The sequence below is a fragment of the Microtus oregoni genome, unplaced genomic scaffold (assembly GCF_018167655.1).
Source record: "Microtus oregoni isolate MIOR12 unplaced genomic scaffold, Mior012 000022F_ref0000154, whole genome shotgun sequence".
NCBI lineage: Eukaryota > Metazoa > Chordata > Mammalia > Rodentia > Cricetidae > Microtus > Microtus oregoni.
Genome location: NW_024543081.1, coordinates 2,522,008 through 2,543,277, shown reverse-complemented (window position 1 = coordinate 2,543,277; position 21,270 = coordinate 2,522,008). Strand labels below are relative to the sequence as shown.

General features: G+C 42.0%; 1 protein-coding gene across 1 annotated transcript in view; it reads right to left on the bottom strand.

The window, feature by feature from the left end:
- Window positions 1-1,607: 1,607 nt before the first annotated feature.
- Slc2a13 (solute carrier family 2 member 13) overlaps window positions 1,608-21,270 on the bottom strand; it is a 293,453-nt gene continuing 273,790 nt past the window's right edge. Inside the window, exons 8-10 of the mRNA XM_041672334.1 lie at window positions 8,936-9,057; window positions 8,669-8,821; window positions 1,608-6,096 (exon numbers count right to left, since the gene is read on the bottom strand). Coding sequence (XP_041528268.1) covers window positions 5,870-6,096; window positions 8,669-8,821; window positions 8,936-9,057 — 502 coding nt within the window. The 3' untranslated portion in view covers window positions 1,608-5,869. The remainder of the gene's footprint in view (window positions 6,097-8,668; window positions 8,822-8,935; window positions 9,058-21,270) is intronic.

The window sequence follows — 21,270 nt, the reverse complement described above, 5'->3', positions numbered from 1 at the left end:
TGTTTTCATCACTATAAAAAAAGGCTATCTTTTTCACCAGTATATGTTTTGGACAACTTTGCCAATAATTAAATTTCCATATATATGCATATATAGCTTATCTGAGTCCTATATCATTCTATTGGTATACATGTGTAACATGTGAATCAACTTCCTGGACATTTCCTCCATCCTACTTAGCACTCAGTATTTCATGTATCGCAATAATCTACCTTAGACTTAGTACTTACTTACTTAATAATATTTAGTAACACTTAATAATACTTAGTAGTACTTAAAATTTTCTTAACTGAGAATTTCATAAAATGCATTTGATCAGATTTACCCCAGACTCCTCCACACCCACCCTCCTCTCCCTACTCACCCAAGTTTGAGTTTTGAGTCTCTCCATCTCCGTTTCCACCTATCCAGTCGGGTGTGTGTTGTGGGAGCAGGGCCTGTCCTATAGTGTGACAGCCTACCAGAAGTCAATCCTAAATGAGGCTTATGTGTCACCCTCCCCCCCCCCCCCCCAAGGCTCATGGAACCGCCAGAGGTGAGGACAGAGAGATTTTAAGAGTGAGATGGAGACAATGGCTTCAAGAAAACGGTGTTTTCAAGACGTGACGACGTACGGAAATTGTGACAGCATGCACAAGACAGAGGCAAGCTCAAGCCAGACAAATCTCAGCAGGGAAGGGTGGGGAAGGTGTCAAATTCCACCCCTGACTGAGGAGCTACAGGAAAGGGAGAGTCTGCTTTCTTCAGTCCATTATATTAAAACTTTGCCTTGTGTATCAAGTTACCTCGTTGCCCCAATGCTCACATCGGGACCTTTTCTCTGCATTGCTGATTTAGTCTTCCTGTTTCTCCACATTTAGGACCAGGGATTATCTCAATATCCAGAATTACCAAAACAAAGCAGCAGCCTTCACATTGAGGGATAGGTGTCAGTCTTCAAGACCTTTGATTACAGAAAGGCCCAGGCTAGGTGCTACACTATAATGGGTGGGAGTTGTCTCACAAAATGACTACACAACCCCAAATGTGGGTTGTACTTCTGCAGAAAGATGTTGTTGGCTACACTTGGTTGAAAAGGCAGGTAAGTCTACCCAGAGGAAGTCAACTGAGTTTTTATTCCTAGTGCACTGTGCTGCCCTCTAAGTGGTCAGACTGGCAGCATGGTTTTACAGGATTGGCTAATCTAGAGAAGCAGCTGTCAGGAGAAAGGAAACCTGAGCACAGATTGTGATTTCAGCAGGTACTGACCCTGCAGGAACGTGAGTATCTGCCAAATGGCTTCTTGACAATTGTTGTTAATAGATTTTTGCCCTTTGATAGAAAAGACAGTATGGGGGCTGAAGAGATGTCTCAGTGGTTAAGAACAATGGTTGCTCTTCAAAGCAATTCCCAGCACTCACAACCATCCGTAACTTCAGTTCCAGGGGATCTGATGCCCTCTTCTGGCCTCCACTGACACCAGCCATGCACATGCAAACAAAACATAAAAACCAAATGAATAAAAAACAGTGTTCTGTTAACAGCTCCCGCGGTGCGTTCACAATGTTACCCAGATGCTGAAGTTCCAGATGAGAAGCGAAGAAGTGAAGAGCACAAGAGACTGAGTTATCTTGACTTTATTTGATAATTTTTTTAAATACGGTTCTGGCACTGACACTTTCTTTAAAAAAAGATTGTAACTTTATGTAAATATCGAAGTTCAATAAAATAACTTAAAAAACATTTACATGTATATCACTAAATCTCCATAAAATATACCATACTTTTGATACAGCATAGGCTAGCATGATTTGGTAAATGGGACAATGGCAGTTTTCAAGAGATAGTCTGTATGTCACAGGTAGGAATGAAAAGACTATATTTGCTGAGATCTGTCAAGTATTAAACAGTATAGAACATGCACTCAGAAAATTAAAATGTACAGCTCAAAATACGTATGCCTCTAAAAGCATAAAACTCCTGATTTAATAGAGATATATATTTAGAGTTCCTACGTAGAAATTAGAACATTTATTACAAACAGTACTGTAACATCAAGTGAGACATGGTATAGGAGCCACCAGAAAATCTAGACATGTATACAGGACATAAATTTCTACTTTGGCTAGAGTTAACATTATACTGTCTAAATTTTAAGTGAAATGAGATAATGTTGAATTCAGCAAAAATCTTAAAACTTTGTAAAGTATGGATTCATAAGTTTGAATACTGATTATCTGCACAGTCCATCTCGTATTCTGTTTGTATGAATATGACGAAATCAATCCCATGATCGAAAACGTGAATATTACCTGTAAATAACGGCATTGAAGATCCTGCTGACCAGATACTCAAGTGCTATAGACTATGCTGGACATGTGAAGATTTAGAGAATCACACTGCTCAGTACCCACAAGCACAGTCTGATGATGATAAAACACTTCCTGGTATTCCCAAACATGAATACTTATAAAGCGACTCTCTGGTGATTATTGGCACATAAGTACTTTCTTCCCTAACAGCATACAAAGAACAGCAGAATTGGTCACTGTTTGGCATTTGCAACTGATTGCAGTTCCCAGAAGGTGGCAGCATTGGTACTCGCCTTGGAGAACTGAAGGACCTGGAACTGTCCAACCTTACTGTGCATGACGCTAGGACTGGTAGAAATTCAGAGGCCGAAGGACATGAAGAATGAACTCAGAGAACACAGCTGAGTCTTGTATAGGCAGTAGCTACTTTTGAACTATAAATTTCACCTATAACTTTGCAGCGTAAGATAGAATGTAGTAAGTATAGTTTTCTAGAGAGCATGTACCAGGAATCCTGCACTCTTGGCCTGGTTGCACCATCTAATTCTTTCATTCCAAGTTAGGGAAACGGTCTGACCTTGATAACTGAAAAAGATATTACACTCAGCTTTAAAGTGTGGGGAGCACTATCTAAAACATCACCTCCCTGCCACAAGATTTAGGATTATCCACAATGCATTTTGATTTGACTTTGCTATTATAAAAGTAAATGGGCAAGTTGTCAGTTTGTTTTTCCTGGTCTTTCTCCCTGTTGAATAGAAACTAAAACGACAGCAAAAATCCACAAAACCAGTGTTTTTCCCGATCTCTCACTTTAGAGGATGTAGCAAGTACTAAGATTGAATCTGAAAGGGGGCTGCACTGATATCTTACTTAAAAGTTTCTGCTGTCATTCTCCCGGAAGTACCTTTTATTTAAATTTTCTCTCTCTATATCCAAAGCCATGTTTAACATAGTGACTGAGTAGGTGTAGCAATCATTACAGGGGCAAGTACAATGCTTAATCTGTCTATTTCAGTGTGTCAGATCAAATTATATAACATAGAGATTATACTAGGAAATATATGTTGACTGTGCTGGTCAGAGACACTAGACACATACAAGGTGTTTAATAGAATAAAAATCTGAAAAATTCCACCATGGAACTCTTAATGTGTGATCAATGTTCACCAAGTCTAAAAGCATACCTGAATTACAGAAGGCTTCTCTTCAAGTATCGAGCTGCTTTTAAAAAGTTATAAAGAAGTCTTATATGGGTTTCTCTGTCTTGTATTTTAAATTTAAAAGTATGGAATATTGTAACTATATAAATAACAAATAATTTTCAGAAATGAGGAAAGGAATGGGGCAAGAGATTTGTGGACGATTTCCCATTACTATGTTAATTTATGGACATGTTTTTATGTCAGCTAGAACAGATCATACCTGGCTTTCAGGACTAACAACACTGGCGGTCGCTTCGCGTCATGTGTGGTCCCATGTGTCAGCCCAGCTGCAGACACCTGTGTGCTTAAGGCTATGTGGCCCATGAAGGGAAGAATTGAGGCAACCAGTTGAACAAATCATAAAAAAATACATGTTTAAAGGAGAACTTCGCTCATTGTTTTCTTCCCATAATACACTAACTATACCACATAATAGCTCAGTTGATCTTGTAAAATGCTATTGAGATAAGAAACTTCTAAAGCGATAGGGAATATCAAATAATACATCCTATTAAATAATATCTTCTGTGCTAGAGAAACATCAGTACTAATATTCTCTATAAATAAATTTCAAAGCACCTAATTTGAGAGAAAATTTTCCAAAATACTATATTCAATTTTTAAAATAACATTAAACAACCAAACAGTGAGAACTTTCTCTTTTGGTTGAAGAATTTGTAGGCCACGGAAGTGACTGTAAGTACCTCCGCTGACCGGAGGATAAATTTCCTTCACTAGAGTCTTAGCTTGGGAATTTTGGTAAGAGTAAGTCAGACTTTAGAAGAAGAATAAATGTTTTAGAGGCTGGAAAAAATCTTTCCATTTTATCCCTTGGATATGGAACCTAATAAGGTGTTTAAATCATCGTGCGAAACATCAAACTGATGATCCCAACTGGTCCTTTGATCATTCATAGCTTCAGAACGTGCAAATGAGTTTTGTAGCAAAGGAATTTTGCTTGTGCCACGCAGCTCTTAGTAGGGTGGTGAGAATTAGGAATTCTTTGTTGAATGAACACAGAAACCACCAAATACTTTGAGAGATATGTCTAAAGGTCAGTCAACCATTACTGACTGCAACATTAGAACCCATCCATGTCTTTTCCAAAGGAGAAATCTCAATTTTTAGAGCAGACAAAACAAAAACAAAAACAAACAAACAAAAAAAAAAACCAAACCAAATATGAGATAAAGAAACAGACACAGCTCTGAATTTTGGTTGTGTAGCAAATTATTAGGGATGAGAAAAGAAGACAGAATTAAAACTGGCTTATGTTTTCAGGGGAAAAATACACGTAATTAGTAGTGAGGTATGCCCCCATCCTTTGGAAGAGCCAATAAAACATGTGGAGAAAGAAGGCCTAGGACTTAAATTAAATGTCAATAACTGTTTCTGCCACTGCCTCCTTTCCTCTGGAGTCTCGGAAAGCGAAAGCCAGTCTGCCAGCAGCTGTCATTTAACACCAAGGAAGGCACAGAGCAGCAGGAGGCTGGGAGTGACAGTGTGCAGAGTCTGGTGGGGGCTGAACTGGCCCTGGAGCACAGCTGGTGACTGGGCACTGCTCTCCATTATACTCGCATTCCATCTGTGCACACGACTGAGACGCACGGGTCGGGGTATATAAAAATCTGCTCTTTCTCACTTTGACAATAAAATATACTTATCAAAACATGCTAGCTTATCTGTGCAAATATACTCATCACCAATGCAAAAAAGTATGAAAATAACCCCTAGAGGGCCTGCTTTGGATAGTGTTCAAAAGATCCTGGGTATTCAGTCTCTGGATAATTATTGTATCTGTGTTGGAGACAGAAGCCAACATCTGGAATCGAAAGGAGAGAGGGACAGCCATGTCCTTATAGGACTTCTTAGTTTGTGGATGGGTGTGTAAATGGAATTCACTTTGTACCAACTGATCGATCATAGAAAAGCCACTACTTGGTATGAAAATTTAGGGTCAATAGGCCTTGTTTTGGCATTAAATACCTTTATGTCATCTTAAATAATCCTTTATAAATATACATATATAATCTGCCTAGATTACCATTGACTGTATTGCTACTAATAATTGTATATGGTCTTAGAAGAAAGGGGTTCTACTGAAGTCACTGGGTACAACAGTAATGTTTAGACTGTCTCAGGAAGGGATTATACACATTTGTTTAAGAAAAATCTGTGGGTTTTCTTTTTTTAGCATTTCTGCTTATGAAAATAAACATCACTATGGTTGTATTTAGTTCCTCATCAAGTCTTCTAGAACATGGAGTCATTCGGAAGGACTGTGGGGAGACTCAGCTTGTGAGCAGGGCAGTGTCTGAGCGCTGGCCTTCTCCCCACCCTCGATTCAGTGACTAAAATGTCATCAGCTGAAAATCACTCCACATCAGAAGCGTCGTTGTCTGAGAGATGATAGTTACTCCCCTTGACCCGAATGTATTCAATGTATCTGCCTTCGTCGGAGTCAGAAGCGCCGCATGGACACAGCCTGTTGTCAAAGAGCGACTCAATTTCCTCTAGCTTTTTCCCTTTGGTTTCAGGAAGGCAGCCGTAGACGAACAGCAGTCCCACCGCTGCAAACCCAGCATAGAGGAAGAACGCTCCTGCAGGGGAAAAGAATACAGTGAACAGCCCTGTGTGGACTTAAGTTGGAGAGTCTTGATTCTGTGTCGAGTCTAACGAGCATGGAACGCAACCCAATGACGTCTGCCAGCCTGCCTTACCTGGTTGTTCTGGTCCTGTGACTAAAATGCAATGAATTGTTCAAAACTCAAATCACTTTAGAGCAATCTGAAGCAGAACAGGCCAGGCTCAGAGGCAAGTTCTTCATAGAAGTCTCAGACTCCAGGCTGCGGGGAATTGCTCTCTCCCAACTCTTTCCCCAGTGCTCCCTTTAGTATTATTCTAACTGGGGAGCCCTGTTACTACACACATGTGCACGTCTGTCTTGTCTTCTCAGAGGCAGGGAAGGCCAGGAGAGATCTAGATTTCCAGGACCAGGTACAGTGATGCTGCTGCTGAGTTACTGGATTGATGGAGCCCATGGTGAGTCTCTTCTTCTGTTCCTCATGCTCACTGTCTAGACGTCATCCTGAACCTTTCACTTAACTCTCCTTCTCAATAGCCAATCTTCTGGGAGATCCCATTGGATATAACCCACAGGGGCTGGAGAGATGGCTTAGTGGTTAAGACCACTGGCTGCTCTGGTAGAAGACCAGGGTTCAGCTCCCAGAACCGACATGGTGGCTCACAGCTCTCTGTAACTCCAGTTTCGTGCTATCTGACACCTCCTCTGGCCTTTTTGGGCACCGGGCACAGATCACAGACATCCATGCAGGCACTCCTACACACAAAAAAAGGCAATAACTAAATCTAGGAACAACATGACCAACAGATGCCCACTTTTCAGCATCCCTGGATTCGTGTGTTTAAGAACCATCCCTGGCACTTCTGCTGTTCCAGCTGTCCCTTAGTCTCTTCCATCCTTCTACTGCCTTTTCATCGTGCATCCCCAACTGATACAACTACAACGTTTGCTACTTGTCAGTAGACTGGGAGTTCTATGAGACCAGAGGACTCTACTTTGCTGTAAGAAGATTACACCTGTAGGCGCAGGTACTACCTGGGGGTGCTTAAGTCAGCAAGCTATACTCAGCAAGCCTAGGTGGATGAGGCATGATGACATCTTTTATTCCCTACATATTTCCTAGATGGTTTTTCCTTTATGATTTTCAATTTCAGTAGAAGAAATATCTTCAAAGTACTGACAGTTTAAGAGTTCATAGATAATATAACCCCAATTAGGAGCAGGCACAGGAGAGACACCCGAGAGGGAAAGTCATCTCCTTAAGAGCAGACTGAAAGCTAGGCTCATCTGCATTTCCAGTCAAAGAGAAACAAGCATAGAAGTGAAACATATGAAGAAAACATCTCTCGTCTTGGCTGGCAAAACAAAACAACACACCAAAAGAATGACAGGAAGAGACTCCCTCCCTTCCTCCCTCCCTCCCTCCCTCCCTCCCTCCCTCCCTCCCTTCCTTCTTTCTTTCTTTTTGGCTTTGGTTTTTTGAGACAGGGTTTCTCAGTAGCTATGGTGCCAGTCCTGGAACTCTCTCTGTAGACTAGACTAGCCTCGATCTCACAGGCATCCACCTGCCTCTGCCTCCCAAGTGCTGGGATTAAAGGTGTGCACCACCACCACCTGGTTGCAGTTGTCTTTCTTATACAGGTGAACATGATGCTCTCCCATTCCCCTGGTAAGAGGCAGATGAATCAAGGCCTGGCTAGGTTGGTCTTTCTGGTCTATGGCAAGGGTGGGGACAGACAGTAATCTTTTCCAGACCATGGGATGAGGTCAGGTGGGGTGGAATCAGAGGGGACCGGACAAGAGTACATATTTCACATATACCACATGGTCTTAAGGAGATGTGAGAACAATGACTTTACATTTCACCTTTAAACATTATGCCAAGTTAACAAACATCAACACAGCTTATAAAGTCATGTAGACAAGGCAGTTGTGTGTGTGTGTTAAAAACACAGTAAAAAAAATCTTTTGACTTTAGTAAGCATAGGTTTGAAGTAGCTTCACAAAGGAGTTCTGTCATGCGCTGTTACCTACCAATGTTTTCCTTAAGACATAGTCTCCATGCATTTTTGTTTGGAGGCTTTTGTCAAGTCCCTGTTTCTGGAAGTGGTAGGTGCTGGGCTCTAAGGTGTCCTGGTTGGCACAAACGATTCAGTGGTACAGTGTCCCACATGGATGAGCTACTTTCAGGTGTACTCTAATGCTGCTGAGGTGTGGGGCTCCATCCCTCTCAAAGGACATCCCATCAGTCCTGTCTTCATGGTCTTGGCATCGTCTCTCTGCTTCCTTGTTAGACTGAGAGGTGTGCTGTAAGGACTTCCGTCCTGGCAGGGTTGGGGGGGAGGAGTTCAGGGTTTGAATTGTGGGGGATAATGATAGGCTCTTGGAGACAAGACACTTAGGAAAAGAGAACTCTTCTCTCAGAAACACTTCCCAGATCCCCTGGAGATGGTGAAAGCTATATAGAGATATTTGCAAAGAGCCAAAATATAATGACATAGCCCCTCTTATAAATTATAGGGTACCTAAGGACAGAGTATCAAAAATAACAATGAGAGAACATTTAAAAAAAAAAAACACGCTCTTACCATAGTATGTAAGATACTCAGCAGTGTGTAAAAAGGTCAATGAAACCAGGACGTTGAAAATCCAGTTTATTCCGGCTGAGCATGCATTTCCTGTACTTCTTGCCCAGAGAGGATAGATTTCAGAGTTCACCGTCCAGGGCATTGGTCCCATTCCTGGGAAGTAAATCATTAAAACTATAGTAAAAATCTGCTGTGGAATGACAACTAGTAACCAGCCTCTTCTAAGAGGGGACAGCACAGGACAAAAGTAACAAAGCATCCACTTACCAGGTGCAAAGAAGATAAGATATAAGACCAGGCCCAGGAGCGCTGTCCAGGAGTACGGGGTGGGGCAGAAGCTGTAGGCCCAGTGCACATCTTCTGTTTTGAACCTGGTTTCGTTGTCACACCTGAAAAACAAGTACTAATTTAGTGGTATGGGATGTGGCTATAGAAATTAATGCGATTGTGTTGGAAGTACTTGGAAATTCCTCAGTGTCTTAAGTCGGGGGAGAAAGGTAAAAATCTTTTTCTTAGAAATTGGAGATCTCCTGTCGTGACCGTATGCAAATAAACACATTAAACTGAGAATGAGAAGGATAGCGTGGATGAGATGCACACAGTGAGAGCTCAATACCATGTCAGAGTGTCCAGGCAATTCCTTTTGTACCCAGACGGAATGAACAAGACCTGACTTCTAACTCGAAGCTACATTAGACAGAGTCACCCAAGCATGTCCTGTATCAGTACACTGTGGTGGAGAGGTTCTCTATGCGGTTATGAGCGACCAAGAGGGCAGGCCCCTTTAAGAGCCTACTCCTGGTCACCCATCTCCAAAGCCTCCTGTGGCTAAAATTCAATGGTGCAAGCTGAGCATGCTCAGGGCATTTCTGTCCATGTGTTTTGCCTTTCACATACTCACTCCATGACTCTGACCTAAGCACACCCCTTCTAAATGTGTCTAATAGATTTTCATTTAAAATTGTGCCCTTTTTCAGACCCCCCCAAAAAGGGCACAATTTTAAGTGAAAATCTATTAGACACATTACTCATGGGCGGTCCTTGGACTTCCCACAGGTCAGGGAACCCTGATTGCTCTTCGAGCAGATGAGGGAGGGGGACTTGATCGGGGGAGGGGGAGGGAAATGGGAGGCAGTGGCGGGGAGGAGGCAGAAATCCTTAATAAATAAATAAATTAAAAAAAAAAGATTTTCAACATGGAAAAAAAAATAAAATTGTGCCCTTAAACTAAGCATGCTCCATAGCGCTTAGCGGAGGGTTACTAGGTGCTGGCTCCCTAAACCTTGGGCTTTCTGAGTTTAAGGAGTGACACTTTGGTGTGCTGTGATTATGTGCCATTACCATTGGTTACTGAAGAAGCTGATTTGGACTGAAGCCAGGCAGAATAGAATCAGGCAGGAAATCCGAGCAAAGATACGGGGAAAAAGAAGGCAGCGTCTGGGGGACACCAGCAGCTGCCAGAGTAGTAAGATGCCAGAGCTTTACCAGTAAGCCACGGGGTACTTGGCAATACACAGAATATTAGAAATGGGTTAATTTCAGTAAGAAACCAGAGCCATCAGCTGAACAGTTTGTAATTAATATTAAACCTCAGAAGTGGTTATTAGGGAACTGGTGGGCAGGGGAAAAGTTCCAGTTATAAAGGAGAGCATCACTTTGGCTTTGGAAGTAGTTCCCCTGCTCCAGCATCTGTCGGTGATAATGTTCCCCCATGGTCTCATGTCTAGACTCAGCTTATTTTGGCTGTGCCCTCACCAAGATGTCAACCCACTGCATTCGGCTACACAGTCACATCAGGACCCTGTTTTCAGAAGCAGAGTTCTAGCATCTGTAAAACATGGGAGAGACCTTAGCAAGCATTTTCAGGCTCATCTAGATGAAGGGTGATCACAAATGATTGCAAGTAGCGCTTGCAATTCTGTCCTGTGTCCCTGCTTCTTGCCATCTACGGCTGATATGCATGTCTCCTTCCGCGTCCAACAATGAAGCGAAGTCTCTTTAACTCAGGCTGCCTAACTGAGCTTAATTCTTTTCACTTTAATTGGCCCTACAGATACAATCAATCTGAACACCATCCATATCTCACTACTTTGGAGCTGGTAAAGCTGTGAGACCATGCTCCTGGGCTCCTAGGAGTTCTGCTACAGCCTCTCTGTTCCTAGGCACATTTCCTGTATACCCCATTTTCTTCTTTGCTGAGTTATCTACTTATCTCAGAGGTGTTCGATAAACTTTTTGTCAACTGAAACCTCAATTAACATTTCCTACTCTCTCCTAGTCCTGAAAATTCCCCCTTTATGTTTCTTTATTTTTTTTCACTTTCCATGAACGTTCTTTATAAATGGAGGCAAGCTCTTCTGGTCACATGGGGTAGCTCTCACCCTTCCTAGGGGCTTCAGCGGTTCTGTACTTCCCCATGCTCCATGTGCTTCCTTGGGACTGCATTCTATCAGTCATCTCTTCCTGCCATCTTTAGCTTCTTCCTTGGAACTTCTTCCCTGTGGACTTTCATTCATAAGACCTCCACCATTCAAATGCCACGCCCTCTCCTGTTATCACTACCAGACTCCAAAATCGGGGGTGCTTAGATTCTGAAGCACTGCATTCTCCACTCAGATGCTAGTTGACTTATGCAGCTTTTTTTTTTTTTTTTTTTTTTTTTTTTTTTTTTTTTTTTTTTTTTTTTTTTTGGTTTTTCGAGACAGGGTTTCTCTGTGGTTTTGGAGCCTGTCCTGGAACTAGCTCTTGTAGACCAGGCTGGTCTCGAACTCACAGAGATCCGCCTGCCTCTGCCTCCCGAGTGTTGGGATTAAAGTCGTGCGCCACCACTGCCCGGCTTGCGGCCTTTTTTTTTTAATTCCTAAATCTTATCTCCTAAATTGTTAGTAGTCTTGTGGCATTTCTCTTAGCCACTAAACTTCATGTTCTCTCTCTCAACAAACAAACAAACAAACAAACAAACAAACAAAAAACATGGGCTCTTATCCCTAACCAATAAGCTATCTTCAATTGGCATCCACTTCTAAATGAAAAATTAGTTTTCTCCAGTGGAGTCTCATTGGGTATATAGACCACACTTAAGGGTAGGCTTCATGCCCAGCAGAAGATGGCCAGCACAAAATGAACTCAATGGTATTTTTGTAACCTTTTTCTCATATTGCTCTGTTTTCACATTACTTTGTCTTCTCGGTCTTTTGCTTTATATTATGGTCTCTGATTTGCATTCTTATAGGTGCTGTTTTGTTTTGTATCTGTGTGCACTTGTGTGTGTATATTTCAGTCTCGTTTTAAAAATTTGCCTGTTTGTGTGTTTTCTAAAAGGGGAAAGAAAGAAAGAAAGAAAGAAAGGGCATGAAATTGAGTGGGTGAGGATGTGGGTAGGATCTGGGAAAGGTTCAGGAAGGGGAAACTGTGATCAGAATACATTACATGAATTTTTTCAATAAAAAGAAACAAAAACAAAGCAAGAAACATGAAGAAACCCCACAAAACACACACAAAAAATGAAAATCAGAATAAATAAGTAAAAACTAATGTTTTAGTTTCTGTTCTACTGCTGTGAAGAGACACCATGACCAAAGCAATGCTTATAAAAGAGAGCATTTTATTGGGGGCTTGTTTACAGCTTTAAGAGGGCTAGCCCATGATCACCAAGGTGGGAAGCAGACAAGAGTGGTGCTGGAGCAGTAGCGGAGAGCTTTGCATCCTGATTCACAGGCAGCAGGCAGAGACAGAGGAGAGAGAGAGACAGAGAGAGAGAGAAAAAGAGACACACACAGAGAGACAGAGAGAGAGAGAGAGACAGAGGCAGAGACAGAGACACTGGGCCTGACATGGGCTTTTGAAACCTCAACGCCCACCCTCAGTGACACCTTCTTCCATGTAACTTTCTGAGCAGGGGAAGGGAAGGATTCAATTTAAAAAATAAAACCATTTATACCTTACTGCTCCAAGTCTCTCACTCTCTGCTAATTGTGTCTCAGCTTTGGTTGTCTGTATTAATTCTCATATACCATAAGAAGCTTCTCTGATGTGGGCTGAGTGAGGCACTAATCTATGGGCATGGCTTATGTCATCAGGAGTCAGTTCTTTTATAGGTGGTAGAATAGTAGGTTTTCTCGTCTCATGATCTACATGTTTCTAGATTCTTGGACATTTTAGCAATGTCAGATATGGGTTCCATATCACAGAAAAAGATTTAAGTTCAATCAAGAAGTGGTTGATTCTCCTGTAATATCATGCCATCATTGTACCAGTTTCTGGAACGGGCAGGTTGCTGTTGTAGGCCACAGGGTTTGTAGCTGGGTGATGCCACTCATTACCTCTCTCCGGTAGAGTGCTGAGTACCTTTCAGAATCATGGATGCGCGTCAGTGAACATGGAACTTCGTACTGGCACTAGGTTTTCAAAAACGACTTCAGTGTTAGTTAACCGCTCTCCACACTCCCTCCTTTACCTTTCTCTCCCACCCCCTCACTATTTAATTCTCCTATTCCAGTTTCTCCTTTGTCTCTTCATAACAAGATATTATATTTGCCTTTTCTTGGAAGAGCCTTCTCTTACTCAGTTCCCTACTAGGTACCAAGCTTTAGGGGCTCTTCTGATTGTAACATGCACATCAGAGAAAGCATACAATATTTGGGGTTTAAGGTCTGAATTACCTCATTCAGAATGATTTTTCCCCTAGCTCTATGTTTACCTGTAAATTTCAATTTTAAATGAAATATAATATTATTTCACTGTGTAAATATACCACATGTTCATTCACCAATTAACAAACATCTAGGCAGTTTTGAATTTCTGGCTATAATGACTAGAGCGGTAATGAACATGGATGAGCAAGTCTATCTGTGGTAGGATGTAGAGTCCTTTGGGTATATGCGCCAGAGTGGCAGAGCTGGACTTGAGGTAGATTGATGCTCAGTTTCCTGAGGACCCACTGCATTGCTTTCCATAGTGTCTATACAAGTCTGACCTTGCACCATTAATAAGTAAGCTTTCCATTTCACTGCATCTTAGCAAGCATGAGCTGTTATTTGTTTTCTTGACCTTGGCCATTATGTCTGGGGTAAAATAAAGTCTCAAAGTAGTTTTAATCTGCCTCTCCCTAATGTCTAAGGATGTTGAGCTTTTCTTTAAGTGTTTTTCAAGCATTTGGGTTTCATTTTTTTTTTTGAGAACTCTCTGCTTAGTTCTGTGCCCTATTTGTAATTGGAGTACTTGTTTTCTTGATGTTCAGTGATTTTAGCTGTTTATATATTTTATACCCTAACCGCCTATCAGATGTGTAATTGGTAAGATCTTTTCCCAGTCTGTAGGCTGCTACTCTGCCTGAATGATGGTGTCCTTTGCCATACAGACGCTTTTCAGTTTTGTGATGTTCCATTTATTCATTGTTGTTCTTAGTGCCTGTGTTACTGATGTCCTACTTAGAGACCTGTTTCCCTGTGGCAATGGTTTCAAGCCTATTCCACACTTGTCTTCTGTCAGATTCATGGCATCTGGTCTTATGTTTTAGGTCCTTGATCCAGTAAGAGTTGAGCTTTCTGCAGGGTGGTGAGTATGACTCTATTTGGATTCTTCAATAGGCAGCCATCCAGTTTGCCCACCACCATGTACTGATACGTTTCTACAGAGTGTAGTTTTGGCTTCTTTGTCAAAAATGAGGTGTCCATAGACCTTCGGGTTTATATTTGCATCTTTCATTTTATCCTATTGATGAACGTGTCTGTTTTAATACAGGCACCCTTCTGTTTTTATTATTATAGATTTCAGTACAACTTAAAATCTGGGATGGTGATTCCTTCAGCAGGTCTTTTATTATCCAGGGTTGTTTTGGCTATCCTGAATATTTTGTGTTTCCATATTAAGTTGAAGACTGTGTTTTTAACTTCTGTGAAGAATTGTTTAGTAGTCTTATATATTAAGAAATCACTTTTATTGTGTCCCTTAAGTTTGGTTATGTTGAATTTTCACTTCCTTCAATTTTAGAAAGTTTTTTTATTCTTGATTTATGTCTTAATTATTTTTTTCATCAGTAGTGAGTTGTTCAGCTTCTATGAGTTTATATATTTTCTTATTTTTCTACTGTAGTTGACATCCACCTTTAATCCATGGTGGTCAGGTAGGAAGCCAAATATTATTTTAATTTTCCAAATCTGTTGATACTTGCTTTTTGTCCTAACATTGGGTCAATTTTTCAGAAAGTTTCTGCTGGAAAGAAAATCTATTTTTTGCGTTTGGGTGGCATGCTCTGTAGATGTCTGTTAGGGCCATGCGATTTATGATGTTTTCCAACACCAGCACTGTTCTCGTTAGATTTTGTTTGGATGAGCATGGGACATTAAAGTCACCCACTATCACAGCACAAGGGTCAATATGTGATTTTAGCTGCAATAGTGTTTCTTTTATGAACATAGGTACCCTTGTGTTTTGCACATAGATGTCTAGAATTGCAATATCATCTTGGTGAATCATTCCTTTAATGAGTATGTAGTGTCTTTCCCTAGCTCTTCTGATTATTTTTGAAGTCTATTTTTTCCAGATATTAAAAAGTCATACTTGCTTGCCTCTGGGGGGCCACTTGGTTTTTCCATCTTTTTACTCTGAGGTGGTATCTGTCGTTGGAGACAGGATTTTTAGATGCAACACAAAGATGGATACTGTTTTCTAATCCAGTCTGGACATCATGTACTTTTACTGAAGAATTGTGATCATTAACACTGATAGTTATCAATGGCCAGTGTTTATTGATTCCTGTTTATTTGTTTTACAGGGTGGGTCCCCCCATATTTTGATACACTGTTATATGTTTATCTAAACCTTGTATCTTCTTGGGTGTGGTTACTCTCTTTAGATTGAAGTTTTGCTTCTAGTGCTAGCTGTGGAACTGAACTGGTAGATAGTAGTTGTTTATATTCGCTTTTATCATTAAATGTTTTACTTTCTCTACCAATTGTGATTGATAGTTTTGTTGGATAGTTTTGTCTGGACTGACATATGTGGACTCTCAGAGTTTGTAGAATATCTGCACAGGCCATTCTGGCTTTTAGAGTCTCCATCCAGAGTCCAGTGTTATTCTAATAGTCCTGAATTTATATGTGACTTGGTATTTTTTCCTTTATAGATGTTAATATCCTTTTTTTTTGTTCTGCACATTTAGTGTTTTGATTAATATATGTTATGGGGAATTTCTTTTCTGGTTCTATTTTGCGCTCTATCTTCTTTTTGTACTTTAATCGGCACCTCCTTCTTTAGATTAGAGAAATTTTCTTCTATGATTTTGTTAAAAGATGTTTTCTGTGCTTTTGACCTGGGTTTCTTCTCTTTCCTCTATCCCTATTATCTGTAGGTTTGTTCTTTCCATAGTGTTTCAGATTTTATGGATATTCTGTGCCTGAATTTTTTTTTTGACGGAGTTATTTCTTCTACGTTGTCCTCAAGAATTGAAATTCTTTCCTGCAGTTCTTGCATTCTCTTTGCAAAGCTTACCTCTAAGGCTTTTTGTGTAGCAGCCTAAGTTCTTCATTTTAATTTTTATCTTAGTTTGAGTTTTCTTGATGATTCTATGTCTATTTTTGTGTTTTGAAACTCCACTGTTTGTATTTTTACCGACTTCATTAGGGATTTATTCATGTCCTATTTAAGGTCCTTATATAATAATGCAGGCTATCTTGAAGTCTTTGTCTTGTGCTTCAGTCACATTACATGTCTCAGGGCCCACTGCCATAGGATTATTGGCTTCCAGAGGAGGCACATTGTCTCGGCTGCTCACGCTTGTGTTTTTGAGCTGGGATCTAGGCATCTGGTGTTATGATGTTTGAGGTGTTTCATTATGTAGATATATCTGGTCTTGTCATTATTGGGTGGGTATTCCATTCTTTAATTGCTGTTGTCCCCTCTGGATCCTAAGCAGGTGTGGTAGCTATTTGGTCCCTGGTAGGGGCTCCTTTTGTGGGGGACACAGAGGAATGGGCTTGGGCTAGAAGAAAAGTTGAGAGGGGACATGGAGAAGAGCTAGGAGATCCTGGATCCCCAGCCAGAGGAAGAGTTCCTAGTAACTGCAGTAGGTGGGAGGAGGTGGACCTGTGGGTAGGCTGCTACAGGATTAACCTTAAGTCTAGAGAAATGGAATGGAGGCAGGGAGGCTAGTGAAAATTATCTATCTGGGCCTGCAGCCATGGGTGTCACTGAGGACTCCTGGTGGGAAGTGCTTTTTTGTGGCTTGGGGGCTCAGACAAAGGAATACAGATAGGCTGGAAAGGGAGGCTAAGAAGACAGGTGGGGAGGAACAAAGCTGGGTGAGCACCAAAGGGCAGAGCCTCCAGAGAAGGGAGGTGGGTAGAAGGAGACAGGAAGTGGGGCTCCTGCGGGCCGGCTGCAGTAGAAGGAAGAATAAGTTGGAGCACAGGAATGAAAGCACAAATTGATAAGGATTGAGCACACACACACACACAAACACACACACACACACACACACACACACACACAAGCTATAGGTAATTGTCTCCCAAAAGAACAGTGGTTTGTTTTCCTGCAAAAGAATCTTAACTTCTGGTCATCACGGCTCTCTGGGGAGCTGAGCGGTCACTGCGCAATGAATGAGACGTGTATATCTGCAGACCTGTGAGCAGAAGGCAACCATTGGCATCTGCTGACAAAAACCCCCAAATCAATATTCTCCACCTTAACTTCCCACCTGAGACAAAAGCTTCTGAGTTATCTGACCTGTAAAAAAATAATAAATAAGGAAACAAAGCAAAGAGAAAGAAGAAAAAACAATACAGAAAGGCTTCAGGCAGACAAGTTCTAGGGGGGCAGGGTCGGGGGCAGACAGGCAGAAAAGCTTGGGGGGAGGGGCAGACAGGCAAGTTGCTGGGGAGGGGATGCTCACAAATCATGGATATTTTTCTGAAAACCTCAACTTGCTATTTTTCTCACCACAGTGCTTTGCCCATGGTCTGTGTATTTTAACGGGAACTGTGTGCTTGCCAGGGCAGCACAGGCTGTAATGGGGCAGAGAGACCCTGTCATTCCTTATCATCCTCGGGTGACTGTCAGGAGAGCGCCGAGCTCTGTCCTGGTAGACACACTCAGCAACATGCAGACAAGCTGATGATTAAGGCTGTGATATCACTCTTGACCTTCACAGCGCAGACACTAGACATTTCAACCGCAGAACTAAGATGTGTGTCCCAAACACCACAGGGCAGCGTGCCCCTGCTCTGCAGACCAGTCCTAGCCACGTCTGGCACCACCACATATTCCTGAGGAGAACAAGCAGGTAGACATGGGCAGAGCAGAAGCCGTGCTGTTGAGGTCTCGTGCCCATGCCATCCTGGAGCAAAATCAAGAAAGATGCTAAGCTGCATAGGGGGAGGGTGGGGGACAAAGAACAGTGGTCTCTCGGAAAGAGGACGTAAGGGTGGAGCCCTGTACAATAACGCTCACACAGAAACATGTCACATTGAAGCCCACTCTTTTATAGTAAAATTAAAAATAGTAATTAAGAATAAAGCAATACCTCATTCCGGTCATGTGAGAATGTGTATTTGCCAGCAGAATGAGCAGACAGAAACCTAATGTGGCCCAAATGCATCAGTGATGGTTCCCTGCTCCAGTCCGAGCCACGTGCCTTCAACACACTCCCTGAAGGTTGAACAACTCTCTCCCCAGTCTGCTAGGCAGTTTTAAACCAAAGAAGTCACCAGAGGAGCTAAGCAGGGCACAACTGCTCTGGCTACAGCTACTCTCAAGAACGCACTCCTGTCCCCGCCACAAGACAAACTTCCTGTACCGTTCCTCTACCGCTGCAGCAAATTCATTTAACTTAATCACGTTTTGTACTGAAGGGGACAGGGAAAAAAAAAAAAACACATCTATTTAAAAAGCGGAACTTCACATTTTTCTTCATCGGAAACCACAGAACTTTGCTCTCTTCCCCAAGGAGGAAAACGTCTTGGATCAACTTTGGGGCAGGACAGGAGGGTACTCACTGGGGGCGGTGGGTGGTGACATTCTGGTTTTATTTCTGGTGCAGAGGAACTGTGGGATACAAGCTGCTCACCGCTGAGCAGTAACTCAGCCGTCACTGACTTGCTCTGGCCTGTGTAAGATATTTCCTGCTCTGCTGGGGTGCTGGCACACACTTTCTTTGCTAACTGCCTACTGTAGATCACGAATAAGGTATGCTTTGCCTATTCCTGCCTCAGGAGTGGGAAGTCTAGGGACAACATCACCAAAATACAGCCTCCAAGTTAGAGGTTAGCTCTGAGAGTTCTTTTACCTGTGGGAATATATGATGAGGTGACACATAATTTGAAAATGGTGACTAAGGGAGCAGAGAGTGTCTCCCAGTAAAAGATGCCATTCATTCTCATCTGAGAAAAAAAGAAAATGCCAGGCAACCAAATGACAGTGATAATGCATCTTTCTTTGTGTTTCATTTTTAACTACGCATATGTATGTTTATGGGGTGTCAGGGGCTATACATACATGAGTTCAGGAACCTGAAGAGTCCACAGGATGGTGGTGTGGACCTTGATCTCGGATGACAGCTAGACATGAGCCTCCCAATGTAGGTGATAGAAACCTAACTTGGGTCTTCTGCAAGAGCAGCAAGTGCCTTGTGATTTGAATGAGAACAGCCCCCATAAGACTCACATGTTTGAATACTTGGTGTTTGGTGGCTCAGTTTGGGAAGGATTAGGAGGTGTGGCCTTGTTGGAGGAGGTGTGTCACTGAGAAGTTTCATAAGTCCACACCATTTCCCGATCTCTCTGACTTGTGCAGGTGGATCAAATGTAAACTCTCAGCCACTCCTCCAGCACCATGCCTGTTCTCCTGCTGCACGGCTTCCCGCCATCATGGTATTGGACTCAGCCTCTGGAACTGTAAGCTGCAATACCAATAAACTCTCTCTTTTGTAAGTTGCCTTGGTCACGATGCTTTGTTACAGCAGAAGAAAAGTAAGCACGGCAGCTCTCAAGTACAGAAGCACTCCCCCAGCCTAACTAACTTCTGAGCATCCCATGGAAAGCACTAGGAAGTTCCTGGTCCAAAAGTGACTGATGATGTCACACTAACTCTACCCACCATAATAGGAAAACAAAAGAACCTAAAACCAAAAACCCAGAATCCCTTATGTTAACAGGAGCCATATAGCCTTTAAACTACAGAGCTACAGAAGACCTCCCTATGAGCCCCTAATTATGACATGCATACCATGTGAAAGAAAGCATGGAGGATTCCCTGTTGCCTCACCTGCCGCTTGGTACTTGGTTTTGTACTTTTCTTGCATAGGATTGTTACATAAAGGCACGTTTTTTGGGGGGGAATGGCAGCTTTCCTTAACTACTTTCCTTTCTAGTAAAAGGATGACCTTTAGGATTCCTGAGCAACTAAATCAAAGCATTAGAGACTTGGAGTTTAAAGGCTTTTTTTTTCTTTTCCTTCATTTATGTTAGTTTTATAGATAAACCCTAGCATCAGTGATTTGTATCAGCGGTTCATACACTCTGAATATGAAAAATAAATGCACAGAACATAGGTAGACAAATGAGAACAATATCGAATGCCAAGGAGGATACAGTGATAATTGGTCCAGTAATTCTGGTTTCATTTGCTAAGGCAGAGAGTGAGGTTAAATTCTCATACAGAAGAAACGAGCCAGGGAGAGAGAACAAACAGAGCGTGCACACAAACAGCCTATGCTGCATAAGCGAGCCGTGAAGGGTTTGGTCTTCTGGGAAGAAACATCATTGAGTCTTTGACCTTTAAAAGTCAGCCATGGTCCACTTCCTTCCTTAGAAGTGCTCTCTTTCTTAAAAAATTGTCTCTGCTTTGACCTCTATTCATATGTTCAATTCTTGGTCTCCAGGCAGAAGGACCTGAAAATTTCATCAGATGCTCACTGAACCATACTAAAACACCTATAATGGTATGGTAAAGCCAGGGAGCCAGGAGGTGAGGGTTATAGTTCTAATCTGAAAACTTCTCTTCACTCCAGGGCCACCATAAAGGAGCCTAGAAGACTTTGCTTCCTTTTTGTCTGCTTTAGCAAGTGCCCTATCTTGCAAGCACATCTATCTTCCCAATTTCCACTATTTCTTTCATTTTTACCTTGGCAGCTCAAGGAGGTGGGGGGAGGGGGTACAGCTGAGATTCAGATAGCAGCTCAGGCAACTGGATCCAATCCATTTCTCCTTCTATTGCCAATGTGGGATGTAGCTGTGGGTTAGGATTGTTCTCGGTCCTTGTTCCAATGACCCCCCCCAACTCATGACAAAAAAAAGCATGGCACATACCTCAGAGGTAGCCTGCCAGATGCAACCATGTCTGTCTAGTGGTCACTGGTGGGTGCCAGTTATCTGAGTTTGCCAAGGACAGCACTGCCTATGTGGTCCATAGTCATTATACCAATATGGCAACATGGAAGTGACAATAACCATGATGCCAATGTGGTGGCATCTATGAGGAAGCATTGAATCCATAACACATATAATTGCTGGCTTCCCCAATATCATCTCTTTCTCCTATATCTACTTCATTTTTTGTCTTCTTTTTTCCTGAGATCCATAAGGATTGGCAGACTTCAGCTCTAG